The sequence below is a fragment of the Bufo gargarizans genome, chromosome 1, assembly GCF_014858855.1.
Source record: "Bufo gargarizans isolate SCDJY-AF-19 chromosome 1, ASM1485885v1, whole genome shotgun sequence".
NCBI classification, from domain to species: Eukaryota; Metazoa; Chordata; class Amphibia; order Anura; family Bufonidae; genus Bufo; species Bufo gargarizans.
The window spans coordinates 327,732,080-327,750,887 of NC_058080.1; the positions used below are offsets into that span (position 1 = coordinate 327,732,080).

General features: G+C 46.3%; 1 protein-coding gene across 4 annotated transcripts in view; it reads right to left on the bottom strand.

Annotated features, from left to right (window-relative positions):
- Positions 1 to 18,808, bottom strand: part of LOC122946439 (tyrosine-protein kinase ZAP-70) — a 735,844-nt gene that overhangs the window by 380,279 nt on the left and 336,757 nt on the right. For all 4 annotated transcript variants that reach the window (XM_044306106.1, XM_044306080.1, XM_044306087.1 and 1 more), the window contains one exon: positions 1,620 to 1,832. In XM_044306106.1, coding sequence (XP_044162041.1) covers positions 1,620 to 1,832 — 213 coding nt within the window. The remainder of the gene's footprint in view (positions 1 to 1,619; positions 1,833 to 18,808) is intronic.

Consider the following 18,808-nt stretch of genomic DNA (forward strand, 5'->3'; position numbering starts at 1 on the left):
TACCTTGCCCCCGATCTCTATCTGCACTATCTTCCCATCCTATAAGGTAATTTCCCTCCCCCTCAGTCCCTAGTTTAAACACTCCTCCAACCTTCTAGCAATCTTCTCCTCAAACACAGCTGCCACATGCCCATTGAGGTGCAGCCCATCCCTACGATAGAGCCTGTAGCCGACAGAAGTCGGCCCAGTTCTCCAGGAACCTAAACCCCTCCTTCCTACATCAGTTCTTGAGATACTTATTAACCTCCCTAATCTCCAACTGCCTTTCTTGTGTGGCTTGTGGTACAGGTAGTATTTCGGGAAACACTACCTTTTGAGGTCCTTGCCCTAAGCTTGTGACCTAAATCTCTAAAATAATTTTTATGGACGCTCCACCTACCTCTAATGACTGCTGGATCTTCTCCAGCCTCTCCCGCCTACTCCCTCCTTCCATTCCTCCCCCAGTCTCACTACCTTGCCCCCGGTCTCTATCTGCACTATCTTCCCATCCTATAAGGTAATTTCCCTCCCCCTCAGTCCCTAGTTTAAACACTCCTCCAACCTTCTAGCAATCTTCTCCCCAAACACAGCTGCCACTTGCCCATTGAGGTGCAGCCCATCCCTACGATAGAGCCTGTAGCCGACAGAAGTCGGCCCAGTTCTCCAGGAACCTAAACCCCTCCTTCCTACATCAGTTTTTGAGCTACTTATTAACCTCCCTAATCTCCAACTGCCTTTCTTGTGTGGCTTGTGGTACAGGTAGTATTTCGGGAAACACTACCTTTTGAGGTCCTTGCCCTAAGCTTGTGACCTAAATCTCTAAAATAATTTTTATGGACGCTCCACCTACCTCTAATGACTGCTGGATCTTCTCCAGCCTCTCCCAGTAATCTGTCAACCTGATCGGCGACGTGTTGAACTCGAGCTCCAGGAAGACAACACACCGTTCTAAAATCCCAGTCTTTGTGACAGATAGCCCTATCTGTACCCCTAATAATTGAGGGTAAATTATTACAGACGTGTGGTCCCAGTAGTAGCAGAAGCGGTATAGCATGTAGAATGTAGGATGCTTATCCTTAGGTACAAAATGTACAACACTTTAACTTTGGCAGCTTGCCCTCCAGATTTGAGGTAGAAGGTGCTGTCTTGCACATGTGGCTTTTGGAGCTCAGTACAGAATAATAATAATGAAACATCATCTGCCCACAAGTAGAATCGCATCCAGACTACTAGGCGCTGGAGACAACAGTGGCAAGTACAGCATGAGTGAGACTAGTGTGGAGAAGTCTACCATGGCCATATGCAAGGAAGGATTAGTGTAAGAAAGGACCAAAAGAGTTAACTCTTGTGGGCTGTGAATTGTTCTGCTGAGTCTTGCAAGTACTGTTATCAGTTTACCCAAGAGATGATTTCAATATCTATACACAATATCTATACTACTGTTGTTGTAGATATCAATAGCCTGCTCACTTACTACAGTAAAGAAAGCTTTAAACACACATTTTCTGTTGCCCGTTCACCTTGACATTACAGGATGTTTCATTGTTTTATGCAATTGTCTCTCTTTGCCAGCCCTTGGCTAAATTGAGTTCTATCTCGAACAACCCCTTTAATAATATTTATCATTTTTTAACACTTACTTTTTTGCTAAAAGGAATTTGTTCAGCGGTCCTCCAGATGCCATTTCCATGACCAGCATGAGGCTTTCTGCCTTACACACCCCAATCATTCTAACAATGTACGGATTGTCTAGTTGATGCATGATTTCTGCTTCCTTCATCATCTCATCTTTCACAGACTTATCATTGTCATTTTGTATCTTCAAAATCTTAATGGCCACATCAATTTGACGTCTGTAAAAATCAAATGTTACAAAGGTAATTTTAGTACAATGAATATGTAAAGAAGTCTTATTGATTAATTGGTGTACTTTGCATAATAAAATAAGCATAAATAGTCTAACATCTCACTGCTATACACTTACTACACATTAATCACAATTGCCTTACATACGGAAATAAGCTTCAACCCACTCCTGGCTTTTCAAACCTAAAGGGACAAAAATCACGCTTCTCCATACCTCTTTCTGGGAGGTCACCAAATGGAATATTTTTAGTATCTTCTGTTGGCATTTACACACTAATCTTTTCTGAAGCCTGAAAGATAAACCTTATTACTAAAAGTAGAATATTTTACTCTATTCAGGATAATAGCTATGCTGACATGGTCTCCAATTCAACTTGAGTTTTCTTCTTATAATTGCCCACTATTGAAAGTTAATTGCAATACCACTCCCCATGTCTGCGTGCTACACCTGAGCGAATTATTGGTGACCCCACCGGGGCCTACCAACCATTCCTCCCCATAACACTTCCTTCATTAACCCTTTCACTTCCCCCTTACCAATAAGACACAGAGACTTGAGTCGGATTTAAATCGGCCACAGCAGCCGTTATTTATTAAACAAAAATACAAATAATTTAACAATGAATTCCCCCAGCCGAGGGAGGTCCTAGAAGCCCCAACATGTATACATCCAGCACAACTACTCAGTGGACCATCCACCTTGCCTCCAGCCGTAAACACCCAGCTCGGAGCCACCAAACTGATGGATGCCCTCACTGATTAACCGAGTGCCCAATCCTGAGAGTCCAGCCCCACCATTGAGGCCCTCTCATTCTCAAGCAGCAACCCATTCCACCAGCTCCGAGGACCTCCCCCCGCCTCGACTGCCGCAACATACCTCACATGCAACCCCCACCAGAAACCCACACCTACCCAACCCCTACCACTGCTACCTCCCCAATACCTACTCAAGGGAGGGTGGGTGGGCGCTTTTTTTCCTGGCTCTAAAATGGCCCCCCAGCTACCGCCCCTTAAATAAACTACCACCTAACTCCACCTACGCTAACCCGCCCCTCCGCTTCCCGCCATACATTAACCCTACCTCTACCAGGCCCCTGGCACCAAATTCCTCATGAAGGCCTACCCTTAAGGTAAACCTATAGTCCGGCCTTACTTGATGTACTTTTGTAAGTTGTTGTAATCATGGACTACTGATAACAGCTCACAATTTTGAATAAAATACAGTCATGGAATATATAGGCATTTATGTCTGAGTAAGACCATTGTTATAGCTGAAACATTTCAGACCAGACCATGATGTGCAGCATTTAATGTAAACAGTTGTCAATAAAGAAGATATGATTTAAATCGCTGGAGCCACCTCCTTTTTTTCCAAATCCAAAAATTATGCCTTGGCAGGGTCAGAATGCCTGATAATACAACATGCACAATTTTTAATTGTCAGAACAAAAAGAGGAACAAGAACAAGCCTATAAAAATTATTCCTTTTATTTGGGAGCAGCAGCAGTGCAGGTGAAATATTAGAGAGTCGGAGACGTGTGGTCGCAGTAGTAGCAGAAGCAGTATAGCATGGAAATACCACTGTATTTTTAACTTTATAAGACGCACCTGATGAGACGCACCGAGATTTTTGAGGAGAAAAAATAAAATAAAAAATTTGAACCAAAAGGTGTGCTTTTTGTGGGTTTTGAACTAATGGTGTTCTATGGAGGACACTGTTTTGGGGGGATCTGTGGATGACACTGTTTTGGGGGATCTGTGGATGACACTGTTTTGGGGGGATCTCTAGATGATACACAGTTATGGGGAGATCTGTGGAGGACACTGTTTTGGGGGGGATCTGTGGAGGACACCGTTTTGAGGGGATCTGTGGAGGACACTGTTTTGGGGGGGATCTGTGGATGACACTTGCAGTACGCCGACCTGCAGGGTACTGCGATGTGAGGTCACGGTTAATAGGCAAACAAGGGTTGCTCTGGGTTACTCCGTTTGTAGGGCAGGCAGGCATAGACCCTGGGCAGGCATAGAGCAGTGATGCAGAGGCTGGCACAGGAGTCCTTTGGGGCACTCTCTTTGTATAGGGACCAGGCCTGATGTTGGGTGAGGTGCCCTGGATGTTGCAGATGTTTAATGTTCCGGGGGTAAAGTCCCTTTAAGATTCGTGACGCCAGTGCCTGTAACGGTGGCACACCGATTGATAGTGGTAATAATTGAGGAACACGTTGTTGTTGTGAACCAAACTTTCTTTACTGAAACCGTTAACTTTATACAGTCTGAGTTCAGTTCCACGTGGCAGCAGCTTTTTGATCAATGGTAGGTACAATGTTCTTTGCAAGATACTCAGAGGGTAAAAACACTTACAGACCAGGCTGCAACTTTTCCTCAGAAATCCTGTGCACTATTCCTCAGAACTCCTGGCTGTCTCAATACCAAGGCCCGTATGCCCTAATGCTGGCTTTATCCTTGGTAGAAAACTTCCTCAGGTACATATCCTTGCTTTGGGTGGATCCTTCTGCCCTTCAGCTCCTTTGTTTAGCTGGAATACTGGCTCTGCTTATGGGAACTTGGTTTCTCTCAGGAGGCAAACCCTTCTACTGGTGTAAATGTTCTGAGCTAACTATGGCTCAATATCCTCAGGCTGGCTAGTGTGCACTTACTAGTCTCCTGGACTACACTACCCTTTCCTGTCTAGGCCTAACTATATAATATAGGGGCTCCCTATCTCCCTCTAATGTCTAGGATGAGGAACTACACCCTAACAGGCCTGATACACAGACAATAGGAAAACGCACATAAATCATCATATCCCTTACAATGGTCATATTAACCCTTGTGTAGTGCTCACATTTGCCTAGTGGGACACTACATACTCCGTTGCTGTGAAGTTGCCTGTCCTCGGCGCAACATAAGGGGTCTGCCCAGCTGGAAACTCCAACCTGAAAGACAAAAATGAAAAGCGGGCATATACAATAGTCACCACTTTTGCAGTGCAAATATATCAAGCAGTTCCACTGGAAAGTGCGGTGAAAATCGATGTCGTTCTCTTCTCTCAGGATAGTATAAAGGAACAGGGGGCAATTACCCGGAGCAGCGTATCGAGGATACCAGGATAGTCCATAATGATAATGATAGAAAATGCAAATATAACCTAAGTTCCTGGAGGCTCAAAGAACAAAATTAGTCTGTACCCGGGTCTTGTAAATAGTTAAACAGTGGTTTCCCGGGAGGGGCTACCTGGGCCCATAATGTAGTCTCCAAATCTCACAGGTGGGTGCCCCTTAGTAGACCGTGTGGACCTTCTTACTGGCAGAGGTTCTTCCTGCCTTGGTTCAGGAGGGTCAAAAGAGTCCACAGGCTCTGGAGCTCTTTCAGGTACACTCTGGGACAGGTCCTTCTGGGGTTGAGGACTAGCAGGAACTGGAGCTGGTACCACCAAGTTCAACCAGGGTGTGAGGAACCAATGAAGTGGCTCTTTGTCATGTATCAGATTCTCAACAGCCTGCATAGGATCAGCAGGTTGGGCTGGAAACTCGGGTTCAGGAGACTCCGGCTCAATGTTCTCCTTCAATGCAGGGTTTTAATCGATTCCTGTGTACAATTTGGGAGCCTTTACCTTCTCTGGAAATTTGATAAATGTGGGCCTCAGCATTAGGGATAGCAGAAATGACGTAGGGAGTCCTTTCCCACTTACTGTCCAATTTACTGGTTTGGTGGTTATTTTTCAACCACACCATGTCTCCTAAAGCTAGAGGTTCCGCATGAGCAGCCAGGTCATAGTCTCTCTGCTGTCGCTCTCGGGCATTTTCCATGTGCTCCTGAACAATCTCCTTAGCATTAAGGAGACGTCTTTGATTCTCCACCACGCAATCAGTCTTTGGTAGTGGATTGATGACATCAGGCACCTGTACATCCAGGGAGTGGTCAGCAGGTAGTCTCTCTTGACGGCCGAACATCAGATAGAAGGGCGTGTACCCGGTGGAGCAGTGAATTGTGTTGTTATAGGTGTACATGAGTTGTGGCAGCAGAGTAGGCCAATTACCCCTTGTCTCAGGGTGTACTGCTCTCAGCATTTCAATGAGCGTTTGATTCATCTTTTCACAGAGTCCGTTACCTTGCGGATGACAGGCGGTGGTCCGGACTTTCTGGCAATTATGTAGCAGGCATATCTCTTGGAACAACTGTGATTCAAACCCAGACCCTTGGTCGGTGAAGATCCTCTCTGGGCAGCCATAGGGCAGGAGGAAATGCTTCCAGAACGCCTCCACCGCAGTCTTGGCTGTCAGGTCTTTCACAGGCACTGCTACGACAAACTTAGTGACGTGAAACAGGGAAAGTAAAGCAGCTCTCATCCACCGTCCACCTGAATGGAGCACGGATGGCAACCTCCGGACTTGATTGCTGTGAAATATTCAAGACCAAGAAAAATCCAGCTTCCAAGATGCAAAAGGTGGAATCTTGTGCGTTTAAAATCCAATGCAAGACATCACAGGTTACAGTAATGCGTTTTAGACTGCAAGTAAATCAGGGTCCTTCATCATGTGTCACGGCCACGGTTATGGTCGTGACTCCTTGGGAGCCGCATACAGTTGCCCGCGGTTGTGGTTGTTGTTTCAACCGCAGCTGAGGCATATTGTAGTTGGCCTCAGTGCGGTTGCCGCGGACAACAGCTATGTGTGCGGTTCCCGGGGAGTTGTGTGCGTGTGTGGATGCACTTTGTTTGTATGTCTGGTGTGCACTTGTTGTTGTTTGGTGAGCACGGACATCGTCCTTTCACTGTGGCTGCCCGTGGCAACGTTTGGTATTACGTACATGTGGTGGCAGTGTCTCGGCCTTCGGGCTGTCTCCCAGGACGGCTGCCACCCATGTCGTTGCCAGCGGCAACAGCCACAGGGTGATCAGGTTGGTCACTTCCCCTGTATGTGTGTTTTCCCTTCTGTGTGCTGGAAGGGTTAACTTCCTTCCCAGTGTGTGTGTTGTGTCACTGGGTGTGGTTGACCGGTGGGTGTGGCCACTTTGCCCTATAAAGCCTGTGTCTGGAGCACAGCTCAGTAGGTTGCTTTCAGTCATGCTTGGCTGAAGCAGCCTCCTGTGGATTCCATCCTTCTTGTAAGGGCCACCCTTCCGGTCATAAGTTTAAAACCTTTGTTACATGGTGTTATCTAGGTGTGTGTGGGGTTTTGTGTTATTGCAGCTTATGGTCCAGGGTTCCTGTGTGATGTCTGGTGTGTGCTGTGTCCGTTGTTGTCTTGTACTTACAGCACCTGCACATGGGTTCCTGGTTGTGTTGTCTGTGGCAGGTGAGTGATGAGTTGGTTCCATTTGACTGCCACTGCCATAGCTGTTTTTGTATCCCCTGTGTTGCTTGGCCGTTGAGACTCCTGCTCCTCCGTGTCTAGGAGGAGCAGGTCGTCTTACTCTGTCCCCTAGTTCAGGGCCGACTTGAGGGCTTGCAGGGACTTTTAGGTTCCGGCGTATGAGCCCTCCTACCACCAAGGTCGGCTCATACTGACAGGAGACAGGGTCAGCGTTAGGGACGCAATAGGAGGTGACCTGCTCCCTAACTCTGTGGTCCCGGCCAAGGGGTAACCCTACCAACTCCTGGCACCGCACGGCTGAGGATTTCCCCCATCCTCAGCTGTGACATCATGACAAAAAACTTGTGTACAAAACTCAGTTTAGCCCCTTAAGGACACATGACGTACGGGTACGACATGAGTTTAAAACGCAATTGCGGCTCTGTGGGGGTAAATCGGAACAGGATGCCCGCTGAAAACATTCAGCGGCATCCTGTCAACACTGGGGGGGGTCATATGAACCCCCACCCCCCCCCCCCCCCCGTATTGGCGATTGCAGCAAACCGCAGGTCAATTCAGACCTGCGGTTTGCAGCGCTTTCTGCAGTTTCTGATCCTCGTGGTCCCTGATCGCAGGGATCAGAAACTTTAAAATGCCCAAAATAAAGATATTTTGCCGCCAAGTGTCCTATTTGGAATCTGCTGCTGTCCCAATATTTATGGTCCTGACTGTACATTGCTGTATAGTTGCTTAAGCATTTTTAGTCATTATATATAAGAAGGAATTTTACTGTATAGATTGTATGCAAGGTTATGCTGAAATTGAAGGTATAAACTTGGCCACTCAGAATAGTTAAAATCAAACATAAATTCAGGATTAGTCATGAGCCTGGATTAGAAGAAATAGGATGAAAACCATATAAACTGATAAACACAAGGTTTGTCAGTAAGTGCTTGCATCTAACACAAACGTCACCATCCCCAGATAACCTTCAAATTCAGCTGATCTCACTTTATTCTAGCTTAGTAAAATGGGCAACTCCCAAGGTAAGGGGAATCCCAAGGGACAGTTTAGAACGGAAAATGGTGTTCCTAAATCTGCTGCAAACCACTCTATGTTGAAGCTGTCTCCTAAAAATAAATTGGGGGAAAAACAAAAAATGTTTGTCCAGAGGTGCCTAGGTTCATTTTACACTGACCCTTGGGTTAATATGTCAAATTGGACAGAGGGAATGAGATGTAGTGATTTGTTCCCAAGAGAGGGATCTTTTTCAGATTTTCACATTACCATGATCAAGGGGCTATGTTTAAATGACAGACCCTTTTCCATGGTACAAGGGAGACCCCCACTGGAATAAAATGTATATGAAAATTTGTGAACAGGCATGGCTATCATTGCACACTTTCTGGACTGACCTTGGCAGTTCAACTGAGAGACAGCAGATCAAAGCCCCCATTGTGTCCCCAACTCCTGCTCCGCCTCCTTATGTACCATTGTACCCTGTATTAACTAAATTAACAACAGAATCAGATGAGGAAATATGCACACAGTTAACTGTCCCACAAGCTTCTTATTTTACAGAACCTGCAGTACAGGTTTTTTCTTAGTATGCTAATCAACCTATTGTACAGCCTAGTAGAACAGTGTATCCACGTGCAGCAAAGAGTAAGAGTTTTGAACCAGGAGATACCCCTCCCATAGCAGCTGAAGCATTCCCTTTTGTAATAATTGTTAGTGTTGAGCAAACTTGTGTTTTAAGTTCGGCATCTAAAGTTTGGGTTCAGGTTATCGAAGTATCCCGTTATGGATTCTAAATTCCGTTATGGTCCGTGGTAGAGGAATCCATAAGGGGATACTTCGATAACCCGAACCCGAATTTTAGACGCCGGAATCGGGAATGAGATGGTAATGAAGCCCTTACCATCCACTATTTTAAATGATATTAATAAAAATTCTCCAGATCCCAGGAAAATCCCCGCTGCCACTGTGTCTTACTTGAATAGAATGTATAAAGGCCAACAGCTTACCGTAGAGTATTATTAATTCTAGAGGGAGCCACAGGATATCAGGATTCTGCAGATGGAGGTTTTAACTTTGAAACATGTGACACTCTTGCAATACCCAGTGCAGATATCACGCCTGCCATAGAGACAATGTGGACTCAAGTATTCGCACAATTGAAAAAGATGCATGGTGATAAAAAAAATATATTGGGATAGCCACAGCGTGTAAGCAGAAACCTGGAGAAAGTGTGTCAGATCTTGCAAAGAGTCTTAGACAGATTTGGATAGAGGAGGCAGATTTGGCAACTGCAGATGATATGCGATTGGTGTACACAGACATTTGTTGCACATTTACTGCCAGAAGTCACTCAGGCTACTTTCACACTCGCAATTTGGGGGGATCCATCATGGATCTGCAAAAATGGATCAGTTACAATAATACAACCGCATGCATCCATCATGAACGGATCAATTTGTATTACCTGTAACATCGCCAAGACGGATCCGTCATGAACTCTATTGAAAGTCAATGTGAGACGGATCCGTTTTCTATTGGCTCAGTTTCGTCAAGCGGACAGCAAAAAGCTGATGAACAAAGTGCCTTTGCAAAGTTATATGCATGCTTGACACACAAGATGTACAGCAAGCACTTGACTCACAGCAAGCACAGTATATTGAAAAAGTACGTAAAAGTATGGAAAAGGGAAAATAGATTTCACTAATATTTTTCTTATCTGTGGCCCTGACACACATAAGGTATTGGACAGATGTCACAAGTCACTGCAGACACCCATTATAGAAAAAGTATTGAAAATGGTGAAAAAAAATATTGGTACTGTAGCTATAAAATCCTGCCAGCCTGCCACCACACACAATAGTTGAAAAGTTTTTGTACTAAATAGATTGCAATTACACTCCCTACACTATCTGTCCCTTCCGAAGTGCAGCGCTCCATGACTACAAATGAGCCGAACATGCGTCATTGGGTGCTATATAGCACCAGATGACTTGTTCCGGCCAGCCAATCAGTGTACTTACCTGCACGTTTATTAGCTGCATAGCAGCCACGAAATGTGCGGGAAGAAGACAATAGCATGGCACTCGAGCACATGCGGTACTCGGCCATGTACCGCCATGTGCCGAGCATAGCAATGCTCGAGCTGAACAGCAGTTTGGCCGAGCATGCTTGTTTAACACTACCTAGCACCAATGATTGAGGCATTCCCCAAACAGAATGTGCTAAAATTCACCACCTCTCCATACAATACACCAGTGAACCCTGTAATTAAGGCAGATGGCTCTTACAGATTCATCCAAGATCTCAGGGCAATGAACAAAATCAACCTCAACATCACACTTGTGATGCCCGACATGACTACACTCATAAACCAGATCCCAGCCGCAACACAATGTTTCAGCGTAGTTAATCTCTCCAATGCGTATTTTAGTGTACTATTGGATGAGAAGACACAGCCAAGGGTGGCATTTGTCTTCAAAGGTCGTCAAATGACCTGGTGCAGATTGCCACAAGGTCTAATTGATGCACCTGCAGTTTACTCCACCGCTCTCCAGCAAGTCCTTATAAACTGGCATCCGCAGCATGGTTCCACGTTGTCATCTTTTCTAGATGATTTGTTAATATACAGTCCATCTGAACAAGAGTGTAACAAGGACACACTGTATTTGCTGGGTTTTATTGAAACAGAGAGGCAAAAGGTCTCTAAGAAAAAGATTCAGTTCTGTCAAAAAAGTGTTACCTTCCTTGGCATGATACTCACACCTGGCTCTTTGTTGCTCGCACTCAACCGCATCCACACAATAATCGCCCACAGACTAAGTCAGAGTTGATGAGCTTCCTAGGTGGGAGAAATTTGGATTATTGTTCAATGTCAGCCATGTTCCCACACCAGCCATCAGATGTCAGATAGCAAAGGTAGTGAACTCCACAGGAAGGCCCTTCCTGAAATCCCAGCCATATCGCAGAGAACCTCTAGCAGGCCACCGTTGTTTACAATTTCTCACCTCCATTCAGCCAGCCAGGGACCCAGCTAATGGAACAGGAAATAACTCTCTAAAAAGGGTCTAGGCCATTCCCCAGTTCAATTAACATTATCAGACTTTCTGGAACCAGCAATTCATAAGGAATTATGAATCGCCTGTCCATCACAGGCATAAACCAGACACATATATGGGTCCCTGTGGCCACGATGAACAGGCCCATGGTCATAGTTTGGTGGTGGGATGCCAGGAAGGGGAGATGCACTTATCTCCCCCACAGAAACCAAATAACGGTACCATGCTTGGACTCTATTGATGGCCAGAACCCAGGCAGACCCATTGGTCCCTCCCTGTGACATTCTGGTCTGGAGCCATGAGCCCTAATCGGTTTTGTGGCTCAATTGCTGTCAGCCCAGAAGAGGGGGAGTGGATCCCTCCCACAGGCTGGGAGGGAAGGTCTGGCTACAGGTTAAAAGGCTTGTGCCAAGAAGCAGGTGTGTCTTTCTCTGAAGGGAGGTGACATCGTGCCATGTGTTTAGAGGGACCTGCAACCAGATGACATCACTGCTTTAAATGCGACCACAGCTAAGAACTCATCACAACTAGGGTTGAGCGAACCCGAACTGTAAAGTTCGGTTTCGTACCGAACTTTATGATTTTTGGACCCTAACCCTCTGGACTCCAACCCGAACTTTTCAGTAAAAGATTGGGTTCGAGTTCGGTGTTCGGCGAGTTAATTGCGCTTTTTGAACAATCAGCAAATCAACAAGCGTTTAACTCGTATGCCCTTAGAAGCCATTACAGCCATGCCTATTAATGGCATGGCTGTGATTGGCCAGTGCAGCATGTGACCCAGCCTCTATATAAGCTGGAGTCACGTAGTGCTGCATGTCACTCTGCTCTTTGTAGTGTGGGGATAGGATGCTGCTGCTGTGAGGGAGAGAATAAGAAAGAATCTGTTATCAGAAGTGCTTGCTAACTCTGCGATCTACAGCGATTTTGTTTTGTGGGTGCAGTGCACCATTTTTTTTTACCCTGCCCTGAGCCCAGTGACACAGAAAAATAACTTTTATCCTTCTGTTAGTTAGGTGGGTGTCGGCGGCCATTTTGTGCAAGTTCAGTGCACCAGCACAGTATATGTGCATTTGTGACAATACAAGGTCAAATACAAGGTTTGAATACACCAATTTTTGGGGTCCTTTACTGAATTTGTGACAGTCAAATACAAAGTTTAAGTACTGCAGTTATATTGTGGGTTTAAAAAAAACAAAAAAAATTTTGCAAGACCCTACATCTAGGGCCTTTGCTGCATTTGTCACAGTAAAATACAAGCTTTAAATCTTGCAATTATATATTGGTACAATAATCATAAAGAACTATGTAATGGAGGTATACATCCCTAGATGTTGGTTACAGAAAAAAGCAAATATATGGAGGGACGTTAAAAATAAGCAAAAAAATAAAGTTTGATTCAATGCATAACGTAGAAAAACGTGTAGAGGTGAAAAACCTAAAAAAAAATAGTGTTGGGCCAAAAACCGGTCCAGTAATACTCAAGAGGGTGCACAGAAATGTGGTCGCAGTGCCCACTCAGTGTGTAATGTGGGGGAACACTGTGGACACCCTATACTTGATACGGACCCGGATAATAATGTATACAAATCCCACCGCTACTAGTGATTGGATGTGATCATCCAAAGAGCAGAGTGATGCCACTGCACTAGCTATGAGCCGGTGGGATAAGTGCTAAATTGAATAGTATAACCACTGGCAGTGGCGTAGCTATAGGGGTCGCAGCGGTCGCAATTGCGACCGGGCCCCTAAGTCAGGGGGGCCCACGGGGCTCCCCAGGAGAGACGGAAGTGAAGCCCTGGCAGTGGCCTGATTTACAGAGTACAGAATATCTGGCGGCTAACTTCACAGGGGGGGCGGAGGCAAAGCCGTGCATGCAGCCGTGCAGGCGCAGGCTCAGCCAGGAGAGGGAGTCGTCCCGTCTGGCAGTACTGTCCGGAAGTGGAGCGGCGGAGGAGAAGCTGCGTGCCACCTGAGTGAGTGAGGTGAGGGCAGCCGTGGCGACGTGTCTAGCAGAGACTAGGAGACAGTCTCTGCTCTGGCGGTTGGGTGCTTGCTAGTAGCTAGAGAACACTACCATCACATAGGATAGCAGTAGTGTGTCCTCTTACTAGCACCGTTCTAGCCACATGTGCAGCTGCAAATGAGCTCTGCAAGAGGACCCACTACTGCTATCCTACAAGTACTGGTAGATGTCACAGCAGATTCCTATGAATCATGTGATGGTCTATGGCCCATAGACCATCACATTCATAGCACAAGCGGCAGCTATATCATCACTGCGTTATCATATGCAAGCAGGGTTATTAACATCGCCGCGAAGCCCGCCATTATTGCTCACACAGGGCTGGTCAGCACTGGAAATATGGGATTGCAAGTGCAACACCTATGGGAGCAGTGACTGTCACCATATTGCCGTGAGTGACTGATTCCAGCACAAGCGGCAGCTATATCATCAGTCACTCACAGCAATATGGTGACAGTCACTGCACCCATAGGGGTTGCACTTGCAATCCCATATATTTTCAGGGCTGACCAGCCCTGTGTGAGCAATAATGGCGGGCTTGGCGGCGATGTTAATAGCCCTGCTGGCATATGATGAAGCAAACTGAAAGGATAAGTGAAGGAAAATTAAGAACTATGTACCTCCCATGCTGCAGAATGACACATATAGGCCGAATGCACACGGCTGTGAACGGTCCGTGGTATGCCGGGCTGGATTCCTACTGACAGCAGGAGCGCACGGCGTCATTGGTTGCTATGACGCCGTGCACTTCATGCCGCCACTGTACTACAGTAATACACTCGTATGATCTATAGTACAGTGGCAGCATGAAGCGCACGGCGTCATAGCAACCAATGACGCCGTGCGCTCCTGCTGTCAGCAGGAATCCAGGCCGGGATACCACGGACCGTTCACAGCCTGTAATGACCGACGTCACGCACAGGGAGGAAAACAGGGAAAGCCCTGCCCAAGGGAGAGGGAAAGGTGGTGACCCCAACTCACCTTGCGGCTGGCACCTGACTGCCCTGACATCCCTAGACGGGTTCCTCACCCGTGCGGCGATCACGTGCCTAAACCCTGGCTTTCCCTGAAATGAGCCCTTGATAGTGAGCGGGCCGGTGGGATCGCTAGTCCACACCACTGACGCTAAGAGGGAAACACCAGGGAGAGGACAGACAAATACAGACAAACACATACACCCAGGTGGGCGACAACAGCAGTCCACAAAGGTCCAACAGGGATCCGGAGGGTAGCGTTCTGAATCAACAATCCGAGAACGCAGCAACACAGCTCCAGTGGGTCAGAATAGATGTCCAGGCAGGAAGCTCTATCTCTGGCAACCAGAGAAGTGTGAGAGAGGAATATAAGGAGGTTTGGGAGTGCTGGACAAGGAACAGCTGAGGAGAAGGAGCTACGGATCCCTGAGTGAGCCAAAAGGGTTTGCAAAGCAAACCCAGAAAGTTACCATAAGGAAAACAGCCCTATCTTAAATAGAGCGTGCAGCCAACCGCTGCGACTTCCTGACCCCGGGTATAACGGAGTCAGGCATGGTTCTCGATACCCTCGTGACACAGCCGTGTGCATTCGGCCTATATGTGTCATTCTGCAGCATGGGAGGTACATAGTTCTTAATTTTCCTTCACTTATCCTTTCAGTTTGCTTCATTGGGATTACCAGTTGTATTCCGAGAGATGTAATGTCTCACAAAGAGGAGCCCAGTGGGATAATATTCGCAGCATTATCAAAGTGTCCAGTACAAAATGGGCAGTTATGGTCAGAAAGAGGGATGGCTGTGCACTGTACCGTCCCTCAACCACTGACACTCGTGTGGTGCACAACAATAACAGGTGATTGCTGGTTCCGGGTGTTGTACCACCAGCAACCAGCAGTCCCTGGTAACACTTAGCTACGGCTCAATGCGTTTCTGTGCACATATCTCCTGCACTTCGTCAGGAGCCAAAGTAGCAGTACACCTAAAACTGCCTAAGCCGAAACCCTAGTCTGGGAGACAGCGTGCTGCATTCATAATCTTTTAATCTGCCTAAGCCGAAACCGTAGTGTGGGAGACGGCGTGCTACATCAACAAACATAGCCCCGGCACTGTGACGGCCGCGAAGCGGCCAGCAGAACGCCGTGAGTTAAAGGGCAGACACCACACCCCCATGAGCACACCTCCTATCACCAGCCAATCCGACTCGAGAAACACTCATACTGAGCTGGTCAGCTGATGACTGAGGAGGGACGGAGATGCGCTCTGGGGAAAGCGCACTTGTGCTACATAGTAACATCTTAAGAGGGAATAAAACAGCGGCATCTAGAAGAAATCTGTAACTGTAACAGAAGAGCAACTAGGGCGCATGCATAAATGAACATATAGAGGTGGCAACTGTAAGGTATATATCGGGCATATCATGTGGGATAATACCGATTGACAACGGCCAGAAATATTGTAAACACATAACTGGAAGATTGATTAGCCAAACTGACAACTCCAAATTATATAATGGCCCATAATAAAATGAGGACCATTGAAATATGCCAGCTCCCCAGATGGTGATAATCCCTTCTCAGAAGTATAAAAATACAGGAAAAGGATGAAATTAAGGGAAGCAAGGGAGCAACACAATAATAATAATGGCACAAAGCAAACCAGGCGGGGAGGGGGGGGGGTGAGGTCAAGGGATGACCAAATCATATGAATGGCACATAGGATATAGCATCATTAAGACCATTAGGTTTAATGGTCCCTAGTCTAAAGATCCACTGTGCCTCCTTCTGCAGGAGAAGACGGTCAGTGTCCCCCCCTCTCGGTGACCTTTTAACCAGATCAATGCCCTGGAATTTGATAAACACAGTATTGCCATTATGACATTCGTCATGGCGAGCAATCGGTGTATCATTAGATTTATTGATGTCAGAAACATGCTCACCTATGCACCGTCTTAGCTCCCGTATGGTTTTGCCAACGTATTTAATGCCACATCTACACGTCATCAAATAGACCACGACGGTCGACTTGCAATTCACAAACAATCTTATAAAGAAATGTGGGAGAAGAAAAGGGTGGAGTGGCACTGCAGAATAACTAAATAGCAACCCTTAATCTCTAATAGCACGGACCACGTCAATGATGGTGAAGTCGAGTGAGACTGCTATGAGACTTGGAGCGCTGGTGGGCGGTGCTCAGTCCTACGTGTAACAAGCAAGTTACATCCAGTGAGCATAGGAACATGTAGAAAAAATGGACGGCACTCACCCCTTCTTTGCGCTGAGACAATACTTCTTTATTGGCAGTGGGTAGCGGACAACAAACACAGAGATGTAACCAGTTGAATGGGCGACGGACGTTTCGCACCTAAGTGCTTCCTCTGGCCCGTAATCAAGTGCTCAATTCACCTGGTCTTTTTAAAACACTCAGCTAGTGACGCGGAATGACATGCGCACAGTCGACATTGCACCTGATTGGCGCCTACCTCTGTGCGTCACATTAAGCCCCGTCACAGCTGAGAGTACAAATAACAATATAGCGGTTAAAAACAATGTCTTACTGCTATAATTACACATGGCACATATTGCGGGGACGTCGGGTCTTCACAAGAATACACCCATATCAATTTTATCATTCAACCCCAGGGGTCCCATTGCGTTCGAACACAATATCCATCTACTCTCTCGAGTGAGGAGTTCTTTATGTTTATCGCCCCCCTGTGGTGAATTGTGTAGTATTTCTATGCCGGCAAAGCTAAGTGTCGAGCTGTCACCTGCATGTTCCTCCCTCACATGATCAATTAATCGCATACAGCCCTTTCCTGTGGACAATGAATTAAGGTGTTCCCTGATTCTTTCATGGAGACCCCTGATAGTCTTGCCTATATAAAACCTGCCACAAATACATTTAATAAGATATACAACATATCTACTCTTGCAGGTGATGAGGGAGGTGACCTCATGTTGAATCCCTCCAAATCTCAAGATATTCCATTGGGGATTAAATCTACAGCATGAACAATGTCTGCATCTGCGGTTACCTTTTGGACCCCAACTTTCCATCCATGTAGCAGATTTTTTCAATATGAACCTGCTGCGGACTAATTTGTCCCTCAAGGTGTGACATCTCCTAAAGGCTATGATGGGTGTCATATTATGTATCTCTTTTAATGACTCATCTCCTTCAAGTATAGACCAGTTGTCCTTAATGACCCTCTTGATAAGGGGAGCCATGGGTCCATACTTGAAGGAGAAGACGAAGGGGTGTGCTTCCACGGTAGAACTCGTATGCTGCAAGCCTACATTTTCATTGGGCACAGGGCAAATATGGGGTTTTATATGTCCGGCCTTCTTCATGGCCTGGTTCAACAGTCTGAGGGGGTATCCCCTGGCCAGTAATCTATTTTTCAATTCCAAGGCCTGACGCTGATAGTCAGCCTCAAATTTATTAATCCGTCGTAGGCGGACAAACTTGCCATAGGGTACCGCCCTCTTGACACTCGGAGCATGGTAACTGGAGTAATGTAACAATGAGTTGGTGGCTGTAAGCTTGCGGTAGCCCTCAGACACCAACTCACCGTTCCTCACTGAGATCTCCACGTCTAGAAACTCCAGACGGTCCCCCCCAAACGTATGCGTGAATACCATATTCATGTCATTCACCTGATTAAGGTGCTGTACAAATCTCAAAAAATCCGTCCCCTTCCATACAATGAGTACATCGTCGATATACCGTAAATAAGTGTGGATAAATTGGGCAAAAAGATTTGAAATTGTGTATACATATCTATCTTCAAATCTGGCTAGATATAGGTTTGCAAATGTGCATGATACCGGTGTCCCCATGGCAGTACCAAACTTTTGCCTGTACCACGCATCCCCAAATCTGAAGGCATTGTGTTTAAGGATGAATTCCAATGCATCATGTATAAAGCTGGTAAATTGTTCACTCTTGCCTATCTCAGACAAAATGTCAGTGACTACCTTGATGCCTTCATCTTGGGGGATGCGTGTGTACAGTCTCACAGAAAAGCAATTCAGCGATTTTGAAAGACGTCTGGAGACCAAACTGATTAACACACAAAGAGATATTAAAGAAAAGAAAAGAGATAAGTACCTGCGGGACAAACAGGACTTTGACGGGGATAAAGTCTTTAATTGGAATACCACCAGTCGCATGAAGAAACGTAGACAGCCGAGCAGGAGGAGCGATTATTGGACCACGGATTTAGACTCTAGTCACTCTGATGACACCGCTGCACAGACTCCCACCATGCCAGGTGGCACCCAGGGGACACCCCCCCCCCCTTTGGGACACACACAAGAAGGGGGGGGGCAAAGGGCAAAACTCACAAAAGGCAAGGTTACAAAAGAAAACAGGAGTCCTGGAGGAACTAGGAGACCCACTAGCCCCCAAACATGTACAGAATCTGGTTATCAACCTGACTGGTTCCATGCTTCCACCAGACTGTGAGTGAGTCCTCAACAGGGGGCTCAACTACAGCCTGGTGGAGCAGTTTGACCCGGTCGGGTTTGAAGTCAATCTATATAAGGCAGTTAGGAAGCTCACTTTGAAAAAATTGTTTAGTAGGATTCCACCCACA